The 22,904-nt window shown below is 40.5% G+C and overlaps 2 protein-coding genes across 2 annotated transcripts; both read left to right on the top strand.

Annotated features, from left to right (window-relative positions):
* The first annotated feature begins 511 nt into the window (after nt 1–511).
* vps33a (VPS33A core subunit of CORVET and HOPS complexes) lies at nt 512–6,278 on the top strand. Its single transcript, XM_083979899.1, has 13 exons — nt 512–640; nt 968–1,033; nt 1,191–1,318; nt 1,446–1,629; nt 1,850–1,966; nt 2,105–2,279; nt 2,702–2,895; nt 3,448–3,574; nt 3,856–3,923; nt 4,037–4,174; nt 4,312–4,449; nt 4,548–4,716; nt 5,374–6,278. The coding sequence occupies exons 1-13, from the start codon at nt 539–541 to the stop codon at nt 5,565–5,567; spliced, it is 1,800 nt and encodes a 599-aa protein (XP_083836025.1). The 5' UTR covers nt 512–538; the 3' UTR covers nt 5,568–6,278.
* Nucleotides 6,279–9,683: 3,405 nt separating this feature from the next.
* ppp2r2aa (protein phosphatase 2, regulatory subunit B, alpha a) lies at nt 9,684–22,205 on the top strand. Its single transcript, XM_083978935.1, has 10 exons — nt 9,684–9,967; nt 10,361–10,438; nt 14,645–14,742; nt 14,916–15,081; nt 15,202–15,314; nt 15,986–16,163; nt 16,747–16,911; nt 17,467–17,636; nt 17,834–17,925; nt 18,282–22,205. Exons 1-10 carry the CDS (start codon nt 9,961–9,963, stop codon nt 18,559–18,561), a joined length of 1,347 nt encoding a protein of 448 aa, XP_083835061.1. The 5' UTR covers nt 9,684–9,960; the 3' UTR covers nt 18,562–22,205.
* The last annotated feature ends 699 nt before the right edge of the window (nt 22,206–22,904 follow it).

Genomic DNA, 22,904 nt, shown 5'->3' on the forward strand with positions numbered 1-22,904 from the left:
GAGCATTTTAAACTGTTAGGGTAGTTTGCCACACCTAATGACAAGAAAAGACTGCAGGCGAACCAAGAGGATACCTGCTTCGTACTTCCGTGTTCGCGTCACTAAAAAAAAACCTCAAAATACGAATGGTATTCACGCCTGAGGTCTACGCATCCTATCATCCCATCTAAGACATTTTGACCTACACATAACCGCAGTAATATGAGAAGGAAACTTCAATCAAAACGTATTTTAGTATTAAGTTGTCAGAGCACCAACTGCGCAGGAGGTGGACCAAATGCTCTTGGTTAGCTGCTGCTCTGTAACTGTTTATCATAACCATAGGCCGTTGTAAAACAGTGCAGACTAACGTATACAACGTTTACATAGTATAGAGAAGATTAAGAAAGCAGTCGTATCTTTTACAATCCTCCGTGCTGGGTTGTGTGTGAACTTCCCCGATATTATTGTAGTGTGTCTTTGATTGCATCGTCTTTGGTCATGTGACTCAGTTGTACAGCTGCAGTCACCTGATGAGTTGTGTTGCTAGTGAGGAAAAATGGCTGCCCACTTGTCGTACGGCAGAGTCAATTTAAACATTTTGAGAGAAGCGGCTCGAAAAGAGCTTCGAGAGTTTTTGGACAAATGTGCGGGAAGCAAGGTAATGGACACACACAAACATGTAAAACAATGGCCGAAACAGCGACAGTTAAGGTAGTCTCTTTAGCCTCGATGTCAACATTACCATGGAGATGCTACAGGGTGGACACAAATCACAATGTTATGGTTATTCTGTCTTGAGTGTTGATACAGTTCAATAACATTGGCCCTGATAGGAAAGCTACAAGCCTATCTGACTGTGAGTTGTAGTTTTTGTTTAGGCTGTAACGTTACATCAATGGTTTATGGTAACCATTAGCTAAATGTGACCACATTTACATGATGTTTCATTTCCTGCTTATTAACTGTGTGTCCTGTTGCTCTTTAGGCCATTGTCTGGGACGAATATCTAACAGGACCTTTTGGACTGATAGCTCAGTACTCTTTACTGAAGGTAGGTGCTCCAGCTGTGCTGTTGCAAAGTATCACAGCAGACATGGCCCAGATAAAGATTCAGATGCAAAGGCATAATAGCATTTGATATAGTGTAGCTTAGTCTTTTGACAACTGTTGAGATCAAACACATGTATGCTTGTCACTTTGTTTTATAGGAACATGAAGTGGAAAAGATGTTCACTCTCAAAAACGGCAGGCTCCCGTCTGCTGATGTCAAAAATATCATCTTCTTTGTCCGTCCCAGACTGGAGCTTATGGACATTATTGCTGAGAATGTATTCAGGTCTGTTAATATGACTAATTTTTAATTTTAAAATGCATTTTCTCAGTGTCAAAGAGTCAAGTATCTTCTTTGTCAACTTTGTTTACTGTATTTGAACACCTGTCCGTCCTGGATTGTTCACCTTTAGTGAGGATAAGATGCACTCAAGAGACTTCCACATTTTGTTTGTGCCACGGCGGAGCATGCTGTGTGAACAGCGGCTGAAGGAGCAGGGTGTGCTGGGCTCGTTCATCAACATCGATGAGTACATCCTGGACCTAATTCCCTATGATGGTGACCTGCTCTCCATGGAGTATGAAAGTGCTTTCAGGGTGTGTTCAACTTACATTTCCAAATCAGACATACACCAACCAGTCTGCTGCTTTACCAAATTGTTGTTTGCAGTGTGTGTCATTTAATTTATTAATAAAATCATTATTCTTGGTCAAACTTGTGGAAATATTTTGAATTCCATACATCATTTTGATTTGTGGCTCTGGTGTATCTCTCAAAGTCATAATATATTTTTTTATTGCCTTTCATGTCATTCAGGAGTGCTACTTGGAAAATGACCAAACAAGCCTTTACCACACAGCCAAAGGCCTCATGACCTTACAGGCGCTGTACGGCACCATTCCTCAGATATATGGGAAAGGAGAATGTGCACGGGTGAGTATGGTGCAAGGTGGAATCATTTTATGATAAACATTGTTCTGTATTGAAACAGATAACTGCAAATGGACAGTTGCTCAGCAGCAGCCAGTCGAGTGAATTTATCTGAGAAAGAAATCCTCTGCTTGTTCTCAGCATGTTGCCAACATGATGCTGAGGATGAAGAGGGAGTTTGCCGGCAGCCAGAATCAGATCCTGCCTGTGTTTGATACTCTGCTTCTCCTGGATCGAAACGTTGACCTGCTCACCCCTCTGGCCACGCAGCTCACCTACGAGGGTCTCATTGACGAGATTTACGGAATCCAAAATGGTCAGAATTAACATAACCTTTTGTTTTATTCCAAATGGCCAAATGCTCAGTTATATTTACAGTTATGTTTGCATTTCCCTTCATGTTTTCTGTATGTCAGCTCCTTTTTTTCGGCTATATCTTTCTTGACAATTTTGGGCAAAATGATTGACATTGGCAGCATTATAGATTTTCTTTCAATTAGGAAAATAATTAGTTAAAACAGCCACATTGATCATATCATAATCTTGAGGTGAAAGGCATCTATGTTATTGGCTTTCTGGTTAGAACAGTATTTTAATCATCATTTGGTATGAGATTGTTGAGTTTGACTCAAGAATAACATGACAGAAAAGCAATCAATTTCTATTAGTATTTACTGCCAGCTCCTGTTTTTTTTTTAATCGTCAAATCTTGTTTTTTTTCTCCCCTCTGCCTTACAGGTTATGTCAAGTTGCCCCCTGAGAAATTTGCACAGAAAAAGCAAGGGGAAGCAAGTAAGGATTTGCCCACAGAGCCCAAAAAGCTACAGCTAAACTCAGCAGAGGAACTGTACGCAGAAATCCGGGACAAAAATTTTAACGCTGTCGGAGCAGCACTCAGCAAGAAGGCCAAAATCATTTCTGCAGCCTTTGAGGTTGGTCTTGCTTTAACTTTGCTGGTCCCTGTGTGTTTACCTGCTAAATGTTAAGATAAAATGTAGTTGATATCCTGGGTCACTTCCTTGGGCTGCAGTATACCACTTTCAGACATCCAGGCACCCTGGCTGTGATCTGCTCTGATTTTCATTTGTGTGGCATTTTACAGCAAAGGTCATAACAGAAATCTATGAGGTAAAGGAGGTGATGACAATCACCTTAGATAAAGCACTAATTGTTTAAGCAAACTCTTAATCAAGCCAGCCAGACATACAGTATTATCATTCTCATCAGGCCAGAACTCAGAAACACTGGTTCCAGTACAAACTACATTAACAGAGATGGTTGATAAGTGAAGTTTAGCAGCATTAGAATCGACCCTGGAAAGCTGTGAGTGTGAGCAGGCTGCTGCAGGGACATGTTGTACATTTTGTCATACCCAATCCTGTTCTTACACGTTATGTTTAGGAACATTAATTGTGATAATTAAATTAGTCATTTAAAAATTAGTCAGTAATCATTTTAAATGCTTTTGGTCTTGTCCCTCACAGGAGCGCCATAATGCCAAAACAGTGGGAGAAATCAAGCAGTTTGTGTCTCAGTTGCCTCATATGCAGGCAGCACGAAGCTCACTGGCTAACCACACCTCTATAGCAGAGCTCATCAAGGACATCACCAGTACGTAATATTCCCATACTTACCTCATCAAATCTTATGTCTTTTTCATTAGATTTTGGACACATTTACAAAATAAATCTTGAGATTTGTAGAAATGTGTTTATTATCCATACTTGAGAAAAATAAGCCATTGTCCATGAATGTTCTAAAGTCTTATTGTTTATATTAATGTCGTTTGACATTTTCTCTCAAGGATTTTGGTAGTCTGCAATAATTTGATGTTGCTTCCACAATTTTGTTAAAATTTGATATGTTCATTAAACTAAAGTCTCTTGTTACAGCATCAGAGGCCTTCTTTGATAATCTGACAGTAGAGCAGGAGTTTATGACTGGAGTTGACACAGACAAGGTACTATTCAAAATATCCTAACTAATTTGTCAAACAGTTTTTCATTATCATTACTTTTTACATTGATATGCCATTTATCTGCAATTCCACTACATTGTTATATATTTATTCAGGTGAACACATATATAGAAGATAGCATTGCTCAAAAGGATCCACTGATCAAGATTCTGCGTCTGGTGTGCATGCAGTCTGTCTGCAACAATGGCCTGAAGCAGAAGGTGTTGGACTTCTACAAGAGAGAGATTCTGCAGGTGCAGATGCCTTTGCCCTTACATTCCTGCTGAACAACAAAAGAAAATAGTGCACAACTGCTGTGTACTGTTAGTTGTATAAAAATAATAATTCAAACTGGTGACCGATTTTTCTCTCTCTTTTTGTTTTTGTTTAGACCTATGGTTACGAACACATACTTACACTGAACAACCTAGAGAAGGCAGGTCTTTTGAAGCCGCAGACGAGCTCAAGGAATAATTACCCCACTATTAGGAAAACCCTGAAACTGTGGATGGAGGATGCAAATGAACAGGTATGACATTTATGGAAAGAAGAAAGAACTTCGATGATTAAATATATGTCTTGTTGAGGGTTTCAAGAGGTCTTTAACGTTTTATTTTATTCCCTCAGAACCCCAACGACATCTCCTATGTGTACAGCGGCTACGCTCCACTAAGCATCCGACTCACCCAGGTCCTGGCCAGGCCCGGGTGGCGCAGCATCGAAGAGGTGCTGAAGATGCTTCCTGGCCCACACTTTGAGGAGAGACAACAGCTGCCCGCCGGGCTTCATAAGAAACGTGAGGCCCATTGCCATCTAGGTCTACTGTTTGCCCTGCCGCTCACTAAATAGAACAAAAGTAAACAGCCTCCTGCCTGGTACATGTAGATAAGACACAGGCTTTGTTTCTGTTGAGTCAAATGCAGAACAACAGCAGATTGATGGCACAGGGCTGACAATACCACAGAGCCTCTGTCAGTGTTTGTCTACAGCCTAGATAAAAAAACATACTATGCTTGATTTGACAGTGACCACCGCTGCCTTCATCCAGTTTCCCACCATCTTCTCATATTGGCAGCACTGGGTGTTCAATTGATGTGAATAATGAATTTAATTATACACTCAATATGAAATGTGCTAATTAGAACTGCGAGTTTGGGCATTAGACAGTTGACTTGTTTCCACATGCCTGCTTTAAACTGGATTGGAAAAGGTGATAATAGAGGACTCTAATCTAGGGGGAGGGTGACGGCTAAATTTGTGTTTTCACATTTCAAAATATGGTGCGTAAGCAGAGGGAACTTGGCCCTCTTTTACATTCAGCTGTGTTTTGTTAGAGGGAGGGATGGCTGGTTTACCATGTCAGGAATGTGTCACACGATTCATAATTCTGTTCAGTTTAGCGTTTACATTGTATTTTTGTGCTTGACGTGTGTCTCCTTTCTTGGTCATACAGGCCAGCAGGGGGAGAATCGGACAACACTGGTGTTCTTCCTCGGTGGCGTGACGTATGCAGAAATAGCTGCTCTTCGTTTCCTCTCTCAAATGGAAGACAGCGGGATGGAGTACATTATAGCCACCACAAAACTCATAAATGGTACAACATGGGTTAAGTCCCTCATGGACCGTCCTGAATCTCAGAGCCCCTGAGTCACCTGCATGTACACCTGGCCACATCAAACACCGCAATCCGTCAGAAAACCTCAGCTGCTGTTTTATGTCCCTATCAGTGTACTGCAGGTGTTTCATTGATGTCTCTGCTGGATAAACAGCAACAGGCTATTTAAAGGTGCCCTGTGGATTTTTTTTTTTTTTTCTTTTCTTTTTTTTTGTTGTGTAAACAAAGTTGTGTTTTCATTCTGTTACTAAGACACATTGTGTGTATCTTTGAGGCCTTGCTAATATGTTGAATGCATTAAGCCATTTTTTAATATTCAAAATTGTGCATTGTTATGTTTTTTGCTCAACTGTATAGATGTTTTCTTTTTACATTAGCACCACCAACTATTCATACAAAGCTGGAATAATGTTAAATGTGCAGCAGGAATGTGTATCATGTTGTGGACTCATGCATGTTCATGATAGAAACAAAATGCTGGCCCACTTGTAAAAACATTCCTCCATAGTGTTTCCACTGATCGTAAACTTCACAGGGTACCTTTAATTTTTTTCTAGTCCCCAATTTGCTGCCATATCATATAAAAATGGTTTAATCCCACTGTTTGCACACATCCATTTGTGTTCTGTGAAGCTACTGTATATATGTATACATGTATGATTAAATCTTTTGGATGTGTAAAAGATAAAAGATGCACTTTGATTTTCCATTTTTGGAAGCTTTTATTGGCAGATTTCTCTTTGGCTTTTCCTGGCATACAAATAGGTAAATAAAGTCTTAACTAACTGAAATTAGTCTTGTGTTACTTGGTCATTTTGACCATTGTTTTCTGGATATTTTTTAGGAAAGGCAAGCCGGCTGTGATCAGTCAGAGCAGATGAAAGGCAGGGATGGGAGTGTATCCGTCAGCAGTGGTCCAGCTCTCTGAAGGAGCAATTAGCACAGTAACAGGCCTCCCGATCAGCCGATAATGGTCCTGTGCTGTCTGGAGAGCTCAGCCCATGGCAGCCCATGATTTGACAGCGCAGGACGCTGATTGAATTAGGAGGCCATTTGCTCCATGTTCCGGTAGAGGATAACTGTGCTGTATGAGGGTGTTTGATCTCTCTCTCTCAGTCAATACCGTATCCGTGCCTTAGACTATGAACATAGGGAGCCCTGCTGACAGCACTCAGATATTTTGGTGAACTCCTCTTAGGTAAATCTTTGTTGATTTCTCCTATTTTGATTAGCTAAAATTACCGTAAATCTTGTTACTATTGCTTGATGGCCAAAATCTTTCAGTAAAGCAATTTATTTTTTTGAGGAGCAGGTGCACTGAGGACTTAAACTCCCATTAGATCATTCCCAGGGGATTTAGATGCTTGTGATCAGTTATTGCTTTTGGCTCCTCCTCTGCCATAAGAGCCTGAAACGCTCAAGACAGCACACACCAACTTGGACTTCAGGGCTGGGAGTACAGGAGCCCACTCTCTGATCAGCCCCTGCCTTGCACCAACAACACCAAGGTATGATTAGTTTTGATCTTGTCCGTGATTCATGCATGTTTGACATTTTATTAAGTTAAATCCTGGCAAACCTTTACCACAGTAATACTATATAAGTAAATACATTTTATATACTAACATTTCCTATAGCCTACAACTACTTTGAAGAAAACTCAAATGAGTGCATTCAGTGTTACTCAGCATGTTAGCCTACATACTCTTCAGCTTTGTCATGTCTATGAAAATATCTGAGACCTCATGAAAGATCAATGCGTAAGATGTTCAGCTGTTCACAATTTGTCTCTGACTGTACACAAACAAAGTGGATCAATAGTGAACCGTATTAGGGTAATTTACAGATAAATTATTAACAGTATTCTTGTGACAATGCAGCTTCTTCAGCTCCTGCTGGGCTAGGAATAAATCAATATGCACTCAGGATACAAATAAACACATTTAATAATACATTAAGTGTTCAAAATAATGTCTTTTCAGGGAACAAAGAACATGTATTGAATGTAGTTTGTCTCTTCTCCATGAGAACTTGGAACATTTTTGTCTGAAGTTTGTATTTGATTCTGAAATTTGACAAAAGTGTGTGTTTGCAGAATGGGTCGAGGTGAGAATATGGGACACCTGACTCAACCTGGTCGTAGGCAGAAGATGCAGCAGGAGCCTCTGGATGTGGAGCCTTTGATAATCCGCTTCCTCCGGACATTCAAGGAAATCCTTAAATTTGTCCTCTTCAGCTACACTGTGCTGTTTGGGGCTCTGCTCCTTGCCAGATGGACCACTTACTTTATGGTGGGAAAGTGAAAAGAGAGCGACTGTTGAGGAATGAGACTCTTTTCGCACTTAAAGCTTCAAGCTTAATGAAGTCCAACCTTCTTGGGATTTGTGAACTATGCCGTTCGCGTAAATTGTTAATGTATCCATGCACAGCTGGAGTGGTCACGCTTGTTTTGCTCTGTGATTCACACTTGCATTGGAGCCCACAGCTTTTGTACATTGTTCTTCATTCTTTGTCTTAATAATCAAGACAAGGTGTCGTTTTACTAGCCAGTTTGCATCAGTTGCATTTGTTGAAAATATGTTTAAATGTGCAATCTAGAAACTGTGACATCTGCTAAGCTGCAAAATTACCAGAATGAAGCTATAAACATGTTTGTATCTTGTGTAACATACAAAAGCTGTATTGTGTATCTTTAAAGCTTTACAACACATATGAAGTTTGGCTAAATGTTTTAAATAATGTCAACGGGAATAATATAAAATGTAAATAATATATATAGGCCTAATCTGTGCAGATGTTGGGGTCTCTTTCTCTGTGATGGTGCTACTTTCTCCCAAATGCATTAATAATACAAAGGTACCCTTCTCATCACATTGTGGGTGTTGACAAAGAGAGTCTGAAGGCTCCAAGTTTAATGAATTTGAAATACATTTTGGATTATTAGAGCCAATTTGGTTGACAATACTGTATAGGCATTGAGGCAACACCTACAGGGAGTCCTATCTTCAACTTCTCATTTAAGGACTTAATTATTTCACTCTATATTGCAGTTATATGTTTCTAAATTAAATGAACAAAAACAGGGGAGAACCTGCAGGCTATGCTGCTGATCATGAAACTGCTGGGACCCAGTTCAAGTTGCTGAGGCTGTTGTCACCTCTCTCTCTCTTCCTTCCTGCTCCTTTACTGGCTCTACATTACACTAACCAGAAAGCAGAGGGAGAGTAAGTAGGCATTATACGACATCATTTTGTAACAGCAAAGAAAACACAGGTAGGCAGTATAAAATGAATGATAGCTTGGCTGTTTCATTTTGTGCATGCAGCCACATGAATCACCTGTTAAGATCTTACTGGGAGACAATAATTAAATAAAGCCATTGTTAATGTAATTACTTCCACCTGTGCGTAAATCTGGGCCTGGTGCCAATTATTATGTCACATATAAAATTTCTGACCCCAGTGCAATGTTTGTCCTCTTCCAAGTGGCATCCAGTAATGCAGGTGGTAGTTGCCACTGTAAGTCTTATCTTGTTCTTATCTCATGTTGTGACACAAGATCCGGATGTGTCAGTTTGGCACAGACCAACCTAAGTTCAATGTAGCCTACAGCCAACATCAAATTAATTTGTTTTTGAGTAACCCCACAAAAACTTAAAATAAAATCAAGTCAAACATATAAATAAATACTATAAGTAAAATAGCCACTCACCAAAAAAAGGGTTAGGTGTGATGTTTATTAACATCATAACTATTTAACCTAAATATAAAATAGGACCTATCAAACGAATCTACATTTCTAAATCAAACGCTGTTTAAAATCAGTTGGCACTTTTATCACTTCACTTTTGCTGAATTCACCCTGCGTGCGTGGGTTAGTTTGATTTGGTCCACAGAAACAATACACACGGGCGGGGTTTAAGCTATTAAAGGGTTTTTCAAAACAAAGTCCCTTTAACTTTTCATTGAAAACGAAACGTGCTTTCAATTAATTAGTCAATTGTTTTTCAGAGGCAGAAAAAAGACCCACATCGCTGACGGTTCATGAGCCAGCCAGGTTGAAATTTCACGGTCCCCCCGCACCGCTCCCTCCGTCTGAAGCCTGCTGAACGCCGCCCGAGTTGCGCCATTTTGAAAGTGTAATGCTGGGAGAGGCAGAGGCGAGGGAAATCTTAAAGTAGAGTGCAAAGTCTAAAAGCGACTACAGCGGATTGAAGTTAACTTTCTTTGGCTGAAAACAGTTTTCTACCGATATATCCATCGGACGTGGGACTTGTGCGGTGCTCGGACTCACCAGCAGCCGTGCCCGCTTCATTCCTCCACTGCTCCTTGGTCAGAACCGCCCAGCCGACCGGGTCAGCAGTGCACTGCTCCAGCCCAGGGCCCCAGCCCGCTACAGGGATCCCCTCTGTCCGAGTCGCTCACCATGGCAGGTAAAATAAGAGAGCAAAGACTGCGAGAGAGTCTCCGCTTTAGTTTTTCTTCAGCAGCCTGTGTCCTGTCCTGCACAGAGGATGTGTGAGTCTCTCCTGTTGTGGTCAACCAGCGCAGGCTAACTAGCAGGCTAGGATACCTCCAAGATGCTACACTGTGTGCCACTGACAGCGAAGTGGAAAGTGAGCCTTTTCCTCAACAAACGTGCTTAAAATACTTCCAGTGATGAGGGGTTGTCTGCAGCAGCGACCATGTATGATTAGTGTGATGTTACCTGTGGCCTTGCTCTCACGACTATGTGTATTTTTAGCTTAGTTAGCACCAGGCTAACGCGTGTAAAGTTGTCATTGATAGTGGTGGTGTGTTAAAAGTTGGTGTTGTGTTTTGTGCAGGGGCCGGTGGTGGGAACAGTGATGTGCAGTGGTGCTTCTCCCAAGTCAAAGGAGCCATAGACGACGATGTCGCAGAAGGTAAGTCCATGTGGTGGTCACTGCCTGGTCACTAAAACCTACTGTCTGGTGCACATCCCGTGCATGCTTGTTTTGAAGTTAGCTTCAAGTGCTAGACTCAATGTCTGCGGTATTTATAAATATGAAAACGTGTATGGCTGACTGCTATGACAGAGCATCAGTCTGGCTGCACTGAAGTTAAAGGATTAGTTGTCTGGCACATACTTACACATAGCAGGCCAGTCACTGACTGGTGAAACTGGCTCATGGCTGACATTCATCTATTTTTGGCACAATTGCTGCAAAAATATCAACAGTCACTGCTTCTATAATTCCCCTGTGTGCATTTGTCCAGTCTGTGTTATGTAATGCTTGCATGCTTGGGAGTTGAATGCATGTTAGAATTGAAATGCTGCAGCTTTTTTTGTTGTTGTTACCACTGTAGGAAAAGGAGATTACGTAAACAAGTAGGAAGTAAGTCAAGCAATACGTTTATTTGGTTGAGCAATGAGTTCACGCATATGGAAAGCCATTTTAGTCATAATGAAATAAATGAATAAATAAATAAATATAGCCATGAAATGAGTCCCGAATTAAATAAATAGGATGATAAATAGATATAAATGAAATATAAATACATATATTTTTATTTTAAAAACAACATTTTTATTTTTCCAGGAGACTTTTATTTCCTAATGTCACATTTATTTATTTCCGGTTACTTTTATTTCATAACATCACATTTATTTATTTCTGGGGACTTTTATTTCATAGCATCACATTTATTTATTTCCGGCGACTTTTATTTCCTAACGTCACATTTATTTCTCTCCTCTTTTATTTCATGCTGCAATATTCAAATGAGGGGGCGGGGTTATCTGGACCCTTTCAGAGTAAAACATCACACCACGGCCTATTCACCTTATTTTGCGCTGGATCTAGTGTGAGGAAGTGCTGTTGTTGTGAATTGTTGAACAATCCACTTCCCTATCCACTTCGCTATGTGTTAGTACTGGTACTCTGGTTGAGAAGAACAAGTACTACGTTTACTGTACGTGTCTGCTCTGCTCTTTCCTAGAGAAGCAGTAGCTTACGTGAGTTTGTCATTACCGGCACGACACCGGTCCCGTTGCTGTCGGACCGCAGTTGCCCTGCTAAGCCAGACCGCAGTAACTACCGAAAATTCGAAATTGATTTTTTTGTGAAATTGAACTTGTCAATAAATGTTTTATCTTGTGTAAAATTTTCAGCGGTCAATGTTGCTCAGTTTTAGAAATATGAGGTATGAAAAATTGCAGTAACTACAAAATCACTCTTGAAACTAAGCCAAACCGCAGTAACTGCGCAGTTTCTGCACTCTGCCTCTTTTCCCCTGTACTCCAGCTGTAGTTACTGCGCTCTATTACACACCGCTAGCCAGTTACGGTAGCTAGCTAACGTTAGCTTCGGCAGGTTTAGCACGTTAGGGACGGTTCGGACCCCCCCCCCCCCACTCCGAAACACCGCTGTTCGGACCCTCGGACCCCCCCCCCCGCTATCCATGGTGCTGAACCGGTGACGTTGTTTACACTGTGCGCCTGTCTGTGAAACGTGCGCTGCTCAGGGACTGGGCAGATCTGTCCCATTGCTTTCTCCCCCACTCCGTTATGGGAGATCCACCGTCCCACAGAGTAGAAGAAATACCGGTAGGCTACACTTTTTTTCCCCCTCCCCGCTCCGCTCAGCGCGGCTGAACCCGGCTTGTATGAGGCTTGAGCCCACACGGGCACGAGTCTGCTGCAGCCCCCGCTCCTGCTGACAGCAGATGGGGGAGAAAAAAAGACATTTCTCTGCTCTGATGCTTTGGTTGAGTTTAGGCCATGAAGAAAGAAGTTTGTTAAGTTTAGTAAAAAGACCAGGTAGAGGCTAGACAGGCTAGAAGCATGCTGGAAAAAAACAATAACATTGTAGTTACTGCACTTTGCCGTAGCATTACCTGTGTATTTATTTAAGGAAATCTGGCAGCAGAGCGCAGTATGTGCTTTTTAGGGGTCAAATATAAAATATGTGGTCGTATATTTAATTGCATAAATATTACTTAATGAAAACCTGTCAAATCTAGGTGTATTTTCACTAATCTACCTACAACACATTGGAAGGCAAATCAAAAAACTTTAAAGCCATTTTCTCAGTTTCACTGTTCGCGTAGTTACTGCGGTCTGGCTTAGCAGGGCATATGATGATTTACACAATATATCCCTGCCTCTCCACTTTGTGTTCGAGACACACGGCCGTCTGCTCTTTACCCAGTTGCTGTGGCAGGGACATAATGCTAGACATAGCTAGCTGGTTAGCTACACAGCACATAAGGCAGAGAGATGTGTAACAACAACAGAAACTAGAAAAAACGAAATATGTTTAAAACACTATTCTCCTCCCCAAGTTATTGATCAAGTTGCTCAGTAGCCGTCAACAATTCACAACAACAGCACTTCCTCACACTAGATTCAGCGCAAAATAAGGTGAATAGGCCGTGGTGTGATGTTTTACTCTGAAAGGGTCCAGATAACCCCGCCCCCTCATTTGAATATTGCAGCATGAAATAAAAGAGGAGAGAAATAAATGTGACGTTAGGAAATAAAAGTCGCCGGAAATAAATAAATGTGATGCTATGAAATAAAAGTCCCCAGAAATAAATAAATGTGATGTTATGAAATAAAAGTAACCGGAAATAAATAAATGTGACATTAGGAAATAAAAGTATCTGGAAATAAATAAATGAGGCGTTAGAAAATAAAAGTCTACTGGAAAAATAAAAATATTGTTTTTAAAATAAAAATATATGTATTTATATTTCATTTATATCTATTTATCTTCGTATTTATTTAATTCGGGACTCATTTCATGGCTATATTTATTTATTTATGCATTTATTAATTTATTTCATTATGACTAAAACGGCTTTCCATACACGCAGGTTACGCTTCAAATGAGTTTCACAGAGTGCATTAATGGCCTGCTTGGCTCTGCTGGTATGTGGCCATGCAGATGTCCTTTTCCTGAAACATCTACTGCAAGTGCACACATTACAATGGAGGAACAGGGAATTTAATTCAGTCAGTTGTGTTGCTCAAAGCATTACAAGTTTCTGAGGTTTGTTTACCCAGGGTAATCCCCATTCAGGACTTCATTGTATTATTTTCAAATGGTTTCCATTGAAAACTTCTGATGGCACCGTCTGTTGTCTGTTGATTGTCCTCACTAACTGGAACAAAGTGTCTGGAAAGATGCTGCTATATTCCACCACCTGCATGGCTAGATGATCACAAAGACCATATTTTGTTACTAACTAATTCTTGCAGTGGATTATTTTAACATTGGGATAATGACTATGAATAAGGGGGAAAAGTTCACATTATGCACACTGTCAGTTTAATATTCACAGAAAGACCAGTGGCAACACCCCCCCCCCCCCCTTTTTTTTTTCTCATTGCCAATTAGTAAATTCAGAAGTGCCCTTATGTTTTCAGTACATGATGGACTTGTTTGTGTGCAGAGGACTACACAGCTGTTTACAGTAAGCTTTGCCCGAGAACAAGTATAAATGTGACAAAAATACATATCAGTGCATAGCCCTGAAAACACCACACTACAACAGTGTAGTAGTTTCATCTGACCCTTGTGGAAACGGTCTCCCTCACTCTGTCCCTTTAGTTTTATATGAGAGTCTGTATGGAGTCAGGTCGTGTCAGGCTCTTTGTGTGCTGTGCTACAAGAGGAACAACACCATAGTCTATATTAAGGGTTGTACTAGCTCAGAATAGTTCAAGCCTGTAAACAGGGATTGATTGTTGTATTGTAGGATTTGATGAGAATGCTTGTCTTTGAGAAGTGCTGAATAGCTGCAAATGGGGAGATGTTTTTTTGTTGTTGTCTCTTCCTAGTTCAAGTTCAAGTTTGTGTACATCACAGTTGTGGTTTCACCATGGTTTGCACACCTCCAGGTGGGCAAAACAGTAGCAAATGTACAGTATGTTTCATGCTGCTGGAAGAATTGTGTGCATCATTGGGAGGATATGTTGTTCAACCTGAAAGGCTCAGTTAAACCTGTGAAAAATATGTTCACATTGAAAGCCCCCCCCCGGCATACACCACTGTCTCCCTATTGCAAATGCAATTTAAACATTTAAAAGGCTGCTAATTTAAAAAAGATAAAATTATATTCTAATTACACTACCTTATTGACAGCTGACATCATATCTACGGTTGAGTTCAACCACTCTGGGGAGCTGCTGGCCACTGGGGACAAGGGGGGTCGTGTTGTCATCTTCCAGCAGGAGCCAGAGGTAAGTTTTGGTCACTAATCTGAATAAAGTAAATCTGTTTAAACAGGGGCATTCATTGATATTGTGAAGGCTGCATAGACTGCATGCTTTACTGCATTCAGAATTTAGGATGAAAACAAACATTGGGAATGAATCAAAACTTAACACTGATCTGCGGTCTGTCTTTTGTTTAGAGCAAGAATCAGCCACAGTGCCGAGGAGAGTACAATGTTTACAGCACCTTCCAGAGCCACGAGCCTGAGTTTGACTACCTGAAAAGCCTTGAGATTGAAGAGAAGATCAACAAGATTCGATGGTTGCCTCAGAAAAATGCAGCACAGTTCCTTTTGTCTACAAACGGTTGGTAAAACTCTAATTCAACTTTTTCACTTAGAAAAGAAGAAATTGGTCATATTGAACTGATCGCATCTTTTACATGATTTAGCTGCAAGTTAATGAGGTGGGTTTTCTCATTCACAGACAAAACCATAAAATTGTGGAAAATTAGTGAGCGTGACAAGAGACCAGAGGGCTACAATTTGAAGGAAGAGGATGGACGATACAGAGATCCCAATACTGTCACAACACTACGGGTCTGTATATATTGTTTTACAGCTGCAAAAATGTGGAATTTGTATGTATGATTGTGCTTTAATATGCTGGAACTGAGATAGTAAGCTACAGTTTAAGTTCTGTACTTACTTCCCATCCACTTCTTAAATGAACAAACCACAGCAGTGAATTAAAACTGAAATAGGTTTAACTTGGTATTAAGTTACCTAAAAGGCCAGTCACTAATAGCACAATAAGTTGTCAGTTGTTTTTATTTCATGCAGACATTAGGCTTTTATGCTGACATGTCTAACCAACAGCAGCACAGTATGCAATAAAATCAATAATCTATTGCTGTAGTCATAAATGTTATTAGTCACGCCTGTGTTTGACAAGTCTAAAAGTCTGTGCTGAAAAAGATCTGTTCAGCTTTACTTTCACACAGTGTTTTTCTCCCGAGTCATGCACACCCTCCAGTTTGAGAAACACTGATCTATATTTATTGAATAGTTTCCACAAATAGACTGAGTTTCACAGACTCGCCTGTTAAAATGAGGCCAAACCTTCCTTTTAACTGTTTGTTTTTTTCCATTTAAGGTGTTTGTGTCAGTGAAAGTGAACCTTAATCATCAGAATGTGATTGAAATAGAAGACAATATATTATCCGTACAGATTATGTCATCCTAAACCCTGCTCCTCATTGCATCCTCAGGTACCAGTATTCAGGCCCATGGACTTGATGGTGGAAGCCAGCCCTAGGCGAGTGTTTGCGAATGCTCACACCTACCACATCAACTCCATCTCAGTCAACAGTGACAGTGAGACCTACCTGTCTGCAGACGACCTGCGCATCAACCTTTGGAATCTGGAGATCACCGATCGCAGCTTTAGTATCCTTCTGTTCTTCACTTTATTTTATAGGTTGTGACTTGGGCCATCATTTCCCCTGTTGTTTGTTGGTGTACAGTGTGACCATGATATGAGATCAAACTTTTGACACAAGTTTGCAGGAGTTTGCTTCTTTCTGTGTATCTTGTGCGAAATGAGTGTTGAGTCCTGGTTCGTTTAATTATTTCCCCTGAGGTGGCTCTGACTCACTGATAGATCCCCACATCCCCCTGCCCACCACAAATCACACAGGATATAGTCAGAAGTCAGACTGTACAGCATACAGTCCCTGTAGTAAAACTCTAACAAAACTGCATAGCATGACACCGTTCTTCTGATCCATGTTAGTGAATAAATCAGTGCATTGAATTATATAGCCAGACAAACACTGATTCAGTGGCTCTGTGGTAGTGTAGGTCAAAAAAGTACTTTACTTTAGTAATTTAACTTACAGCTGCTGAAACAGTCTGAATTTAGAAAAAAAAAATGTGTAGAAGTTATGTTTGATTTCAGAATAGCTCTAGTGCAAAGTATTTTTGTAAGTTTGTGGTAATGTCGGTGTAGCCCTTAACCCCACCTCTTCAGATATTGTCGACATTAAGCCAGCCAATATGGAGGAGTTGACGGAGGTGATCACTGCAGCAGAGTTTCACCCCAACCAATGCAACACTTTTGTCTACAGCAGCAGCAAAGGCACCATCCGCATGTGTGACATGAGGGCTTCAGCACTGTGTGACAAGCACGCTAAACGTAAGCCGGCTTCATTAGCGCGCCCACCTGCAGGGGAGCTGTTACATTGTGACGCGTTTCTGTGGTATGCTGAGGGAAACTGGATGAAAGAAAATAAACTAGAACAGAGTAAACTTCCTGTTCTGTCTTTAGTAGAAAGACTGTGCTTTAATGTTTTTGAAGAGCTTGATTTCCTGATCGACCAGCTCTTATTGTGAGCCCAGTGTTTCCGTAAAGGGCTGGGAAATGCATCTTAGTAACAGACATGCATGTTGACTGGGATGGTCAAATCTTTAAAAGCCTTTCTAACAGCTTGCACATGCAGCATCTGCCAACAAATCTGCTTCCACAAAGCCTTTGGTTTCTTCTCTCTTTTTCAATTTTAGTGAAAGTAGGCATGTAAAAACATCATGTGTATGATGGTCAGTGCCGAAATGTGGGACTGACTGAGAGAGCAGACAGACTGTAATATGTGGCTGCATTTAATTATACACAGCTATGTAAAAATAGGAGGCATTTGCAATTAATAGCAGTCAGGGAATACTAATGGCATGCATCCTTTTCTTTTTTCTTAAGTGTTTGAAGAACCAGAGGACCCAAACAATCGTTCTTTCTTTTCTGAAATCATCTCATCCATCTCTGATGTGAAGTTCAGCCACAGTGGACGCTACATGATGACCCGCGACTACCTGTCTGTCAAAATCTGGGATCTAAATATGGAGTCCCGACCAGTAGAGACATATCAGGTCTGTAACTGTTGCCAAAAATAATGTTAGATTTTGTTTTTCCCCCTGCAGATTTCTAGTCGTTCTAATGTTTCCCCACAAGAGGGTGGTGTTTTACTGCTGTCATTGTCCAGATATCCAGAGCACTTGAAATGTCAATTTCTCTATTGCGCAGCTGTTGAATGTCACTGTAACACCTCATCTTTTTGTTTTAACAGGTGCATGAATATCTCAGGAGTAAGTTGTGTTCGCTTTATGAGAACGATTGCATCTTTGACAAGTTTGAGTGCTGCTGGAATGGCAACGACAGGTAAACACCTATTTTATTCACTTATTTCTTCAAATATCCAGTTTCAGGTTCAATGCAGTCACGTTAAGATTCTTAATCGTTCCTTTGCAATTCATTCAACACACGTGACGTGTGCAAATGTTTTGGGCCAGCTCTTATTTGACGCAGCTGAACCCAGTAATTGGCCTTATCATTTGCAGAGGTTATCTGCCCAGTGCAGCATAAGGCCACACACGATTTGTCTTGGGTGGCAGAGGGTTATTCCTTTGCTGCTCTCAAGTAGTGGCTCATAATGACACATTGTACACTTATGGTGTTTTTTTGTCACCGTTATAATCTGGTTTATCATCTCTCCCTCATACTTTGTTTCTCTGCAGTGTTGTTATGACCGGTTCCTACAACAACTTCTTCAGGATGTTCGACAGAGGCTACAGGCAGGACGTAACCCTGGAGGCGTCTCGGGAGAACAGCAAGCCACGATCTGTCCTAAAACCGCGCAAAGTAAGCACAGGTGGGAAGCGCAAAAAGGATGAGATCAGTGTAGACAGTCTTGACTTTAACAAGAAGATCCTCCACACTGCCTGGCATCCTCTGGACAACATCATTGCTGTGGCTACCACCAACAATCTGTACATATTCCAAGAAAAACTCAACTAGCATTTGTTGAACCCAGATCCCAGTTTTCTGCTTGAGCCCCACTGCTCTGATACACACATAACAAACAATATCTGTCTGTCTTTGGCTAAGAATCCCCAGTTCTTGATATGCCCTTGGTGATTTTAAGTATTGAATGTGACAAAACTTACTCTGTCAGCAACAAACAGCGTCATTAACACAGTACTTCCAAGCAGGCCATCACAAGCACATTTTCCTTGTGTATTCCACCTATAGACATGCAGGGTTTGTAGCTCTGAGACCAGACTTACGGACTTAGTGTCATTGGTTTCCTCCTATTAGCATCACTCCACTCATCAAGTTACTGTTTGCAACTATACTTCATCCCATACCAAAGGGAAAATGTGTTAAATGCACATATTTGGCTCGTTTGTTTCCTTATTCTTTTGTGCCATCATGACATGATTCATTTTGTCATAGCTACCAATTGTTGATAAGTTTTTGTAGCGAACATGTTTTATTAGTTTGAATAGGAATTTCTTAATACTGTTGTATGTCCTTCTGTCACCATGTTCCTTTTCATACTGGTCTGAAACACTGCTAATACAAGCTGTCAACACTCCATATTTGCCCCAAGTAATTGTCAAGTTGCCAAGTTCACTCACCATTTCTTTCTAAATATACAGTATGGTTACACTGTTTAAGGACTACTGTAGTGTTTTATTATGTTTTAGCTCATTCTCCACAGATGAATTACATTACTGTTAACCTTTGTCCAGAGTCTACAGTAAAAAAAGTCACGATAACTCGAGGTGCACAGGCAAGCAAGAAAATTCAATTTGTGTTCAAGCACAGCATACCATCTGATAATAAGTGTTAGTTGCCTTCTTAATGTAAGACATGAAAATCACATCATCCTTGTAACAACAACAACCATGTGTCTTAGCATTTGTCTCTTGGATTAGAACTTCTGACCTGAAAGCAGCTTGCAGTGGTTTTCAAAATGATCCCTGCTTTTTAGCTGCATTTACAAATGTTCATTGAGATAAATCACCTATCTTGAGCTCAGGCCTGTAGGTTGTTCATAGACGAATACATTGAGGATAACTGTCAGCAGTAATGTATATTAGATTTCTACTTGATGGGCTAAAACATAAAAAACAATCCTGTGTTGCTCTTCATCGTGGACAATGGCATGCGCACACGTCCGTCAGGTATTGTGGTTTTGGGAGTTGAGTGGGGGCTAATTATGCCAAAGTAACCAGTCCTATACACTCTATAAAGATAGATTAATTTAAAGCTGTCTTGCAGACAAGGTGTCCCCGGTCAGACCGGGCACCCTCGCACATGTGTGGACCACCATTTAAAGCTCAGGACAAAAGCTTCTATACATGGGAGGGCACGGTGGCGTGCTGTGGCCTAACTCTCTTGTGGTTCGGTGCACCAACCCTGAGTGCCGCTGTCAGCTTCCCCACAAAGCGCGTTGTGTTGTTCTAGATTGATTATTCGCTTTACCCTCTGGATCTGTTTTATGTTTGTAGATTTTTTTTATGATGTTTTGTACCGTACCTGATAATAGAAGAAGAATCACTATAGCTGATTTATTTTTGTATAAATTAAGGCAATAGGATTACAGTCTGATCACTGTAGTTTCTTTAGCTGTCTATCTCGGACTGATTGTAGGTTGAAGGTTGCTTGAAGGTCAGGTAACCTTTTTGTAATATGACTTTGGGATGTTTTTGTTCATTCTGGCAGGAATTTGTTTGAAAGCTAGAGACTTTTTGTGACATCGAGGAAGTGCGTCTTTTCTGACGTTGGATGTCCAAAGAAAAGTATTTTCAGGTGTCAGTACCTCTGTAGTCATAAGCACTATAACAGTTTATTTTATTTTAATTTGGCTGACTGTAACTGATGTTTATGTAGAACTTATTTGGACACTTCAGAGATAGATTCTGAGCTAATTTGGATCTTTAATGTTCTGTTTTTGTGCCATGGATTGTGAATGAATCATTGAGCTCCTGTGAAAGAGTAGGTCCTCTAAGGCCTAAATGGGAAAAGGCATTTTAATCAACATGTGATGTTAAAACCTTGATCAAGTTCTCTCTAAAGCTAGTCAAGCCAATTGACTAGGCAGAGTTACTGATTTTGAATTATTGTATGAAATGTCTTGTCTCTCTGTGATGCAGGGGTAGCTCCCCTATACAGACACGTTTATTTAAAAAGGAGAATTTGTGAAGCACTTGGTTTGCAGATGATTGTTGTATGGAATCAAATGACTGTACTGAACATAGGAAACGTTTAATTCTGCTGTTTCTCTGCTACACTATGCTTTGATCCCATGCTGCCACTTCTCTTAGGAGATACCTGGTTGATCATAGCACAGTTTCCACTTCAATGCAGTCGTTCTGGTGACAGATTAAGCCGTTGAATCAGGGCATGAAGCATATTGGTCTGAACAGAACTGATTTCCAATCACTAGGATGCCATAACCATAACCACCCATCTCTCTCTGTGTCGGTCTCTCTCTCTGTCTCACTCTGACACTTTTCCAATCTGTTTTTTCTTTTTGTTTCAATTTTCACCTTTTGGAAAACATTTTTTCTTTGCTGTCTGATGCAAGATTGTGTAAGGGTCTTTCAAATGATTTGCTTCAAGTCACATGAATAAAACTGTATAATGTGGCTCCTTTGTCCCGTTCCACAGTCATGGAGGGTTTAGTCAGTTTGCCACCGAGTCAGCGAATCAGTCAACAAGGAGAGTCATCCATTCAAAATATGAGATCAGTGATCAGCTTTGTCCTGTCATTCATTTGAAGGAAGCATTTACTCACTCATTCACTGTCATATAATAACCGTTCTAACAACCTGTGGAAGTTGTGAATATTTTTCTTTTTAAATGCGAAAATCTACATAGAAATAATTCTAGGTCAGAATCAGCAATTTTTTTTTAGGAAAAAAAAAGTTGGCTTTGGCTATTTCATTTTTGCAGAGATGGTCATCAAAGATCTTACATTCATGAAATAAATAAACGAATAATATTTCACACTTTCCCCTCGTGTCCATAGCTATTGTTTGAGGCTATGGTGTAAACCACAAAGATGTTCAGAAGAACCCTATTGCCTTTCTTATAGCATTAAGAAGAAATAAGATAATCAAGTATGTTTCTTGAACTTTCTGGCACGCCAGACAGGAGACTGCTCAGGGGAATTTACTGCTGCTCTGTGATCAAAACCTTGTAACTTCAAAAAGGCGGCTCCTCAGGAAAATCTGCCTTGCTCACAGGCAGACCATAGATCTTTTTTTTTGTTAGTTTTTTTTACATTCAAGTTTCTAAAACAGCTTTTGAACATGAACCTTGGGTCAACTAAACCTGCTCTACATGCAGCGTGAAGGATCATGAAATCTCAAGGAAACTGTCTAAATTGGAGTTACAAGGTTTTTACACTTGCTGCAGCATTATATACATGTCTAATGTATCACAGGAGTTGAAACAAAATGCACTTTTATTTTTGTGAATTTCATTAATTTGTATGTTTTTGTTTATTTCTTTTAAGGGGCTCTTGAATAAAGATTGTAGGAGAGTTTTGGTGATCTGTTTAAATGGTTCATTGTACAGCTATGTTTGTCTTTGTCAAATGGAATAAAGTACAATTTAGATGAAAAGTAATAAAGAAGTTCAAACCTGAATTCTGCAGAAAATGAATAAATGCTTTAAGGTACTGTGCTGAAATGTTTAATGATGGCATAAACAGTAGCTTCATCAGGACATGATTTTAACGCAGGGTTTTGAATTACAAAACTAACCTTAACACACTGTTACTGTTATTTTATGCCTGTTTCATCCCCCAGGCAGCGCTGCTGTGTTTTCAAAAGGGCAAAATACTTTTGTAAGTCTGCAGTAGTGTCAGACAGTGCTGCTGTCTAATGATGGATGTACCACGGCGGATCCCCTCTCACTACAAACTCACTGGTCATAACGACTTGTCCAAGTTATTCTTGGCAGCAGAAGTATCAGAGCTAACAATGCCTTGCCCCCATCACAGCCTCAGGAAACAATCATCCAACACATTAATGACACCAGGCTGCACCTGCTCCCTCCACTTAAACACCTTGACTTGACAGAGAAGGGGCAGAAGGTGAATTCACTTCTGTCTTCTGCTCACCCTCTTTGTAATGACATGTGCATGCAACCCACTGCCCATCACTGTACACATGTTCATAGAATCATAATCCATAGGGACCGTAAAGAGAGGAGGACCATAAAACTATCATACCATAAGACCATCCTCTATAAACTTACAGCAAACACTGCTCATGTTTATACATGTCTACAAGGATTAATGACTGAGTCCAGCCGTGAAGCTGCAGTCATATTTGGGCAGTGGG

Source organism: Trachurus trachurus (assembly GCF_905171665.1).
Source record: "Trachurus trachurus genome assembly, chromosome: 9".
Lineage (NCBI taxonomy): Eukaryota > Metazoa > Chordata > Actinopteri > Carangiformes > Carangidae > Trachurus > Trachurus trachurus.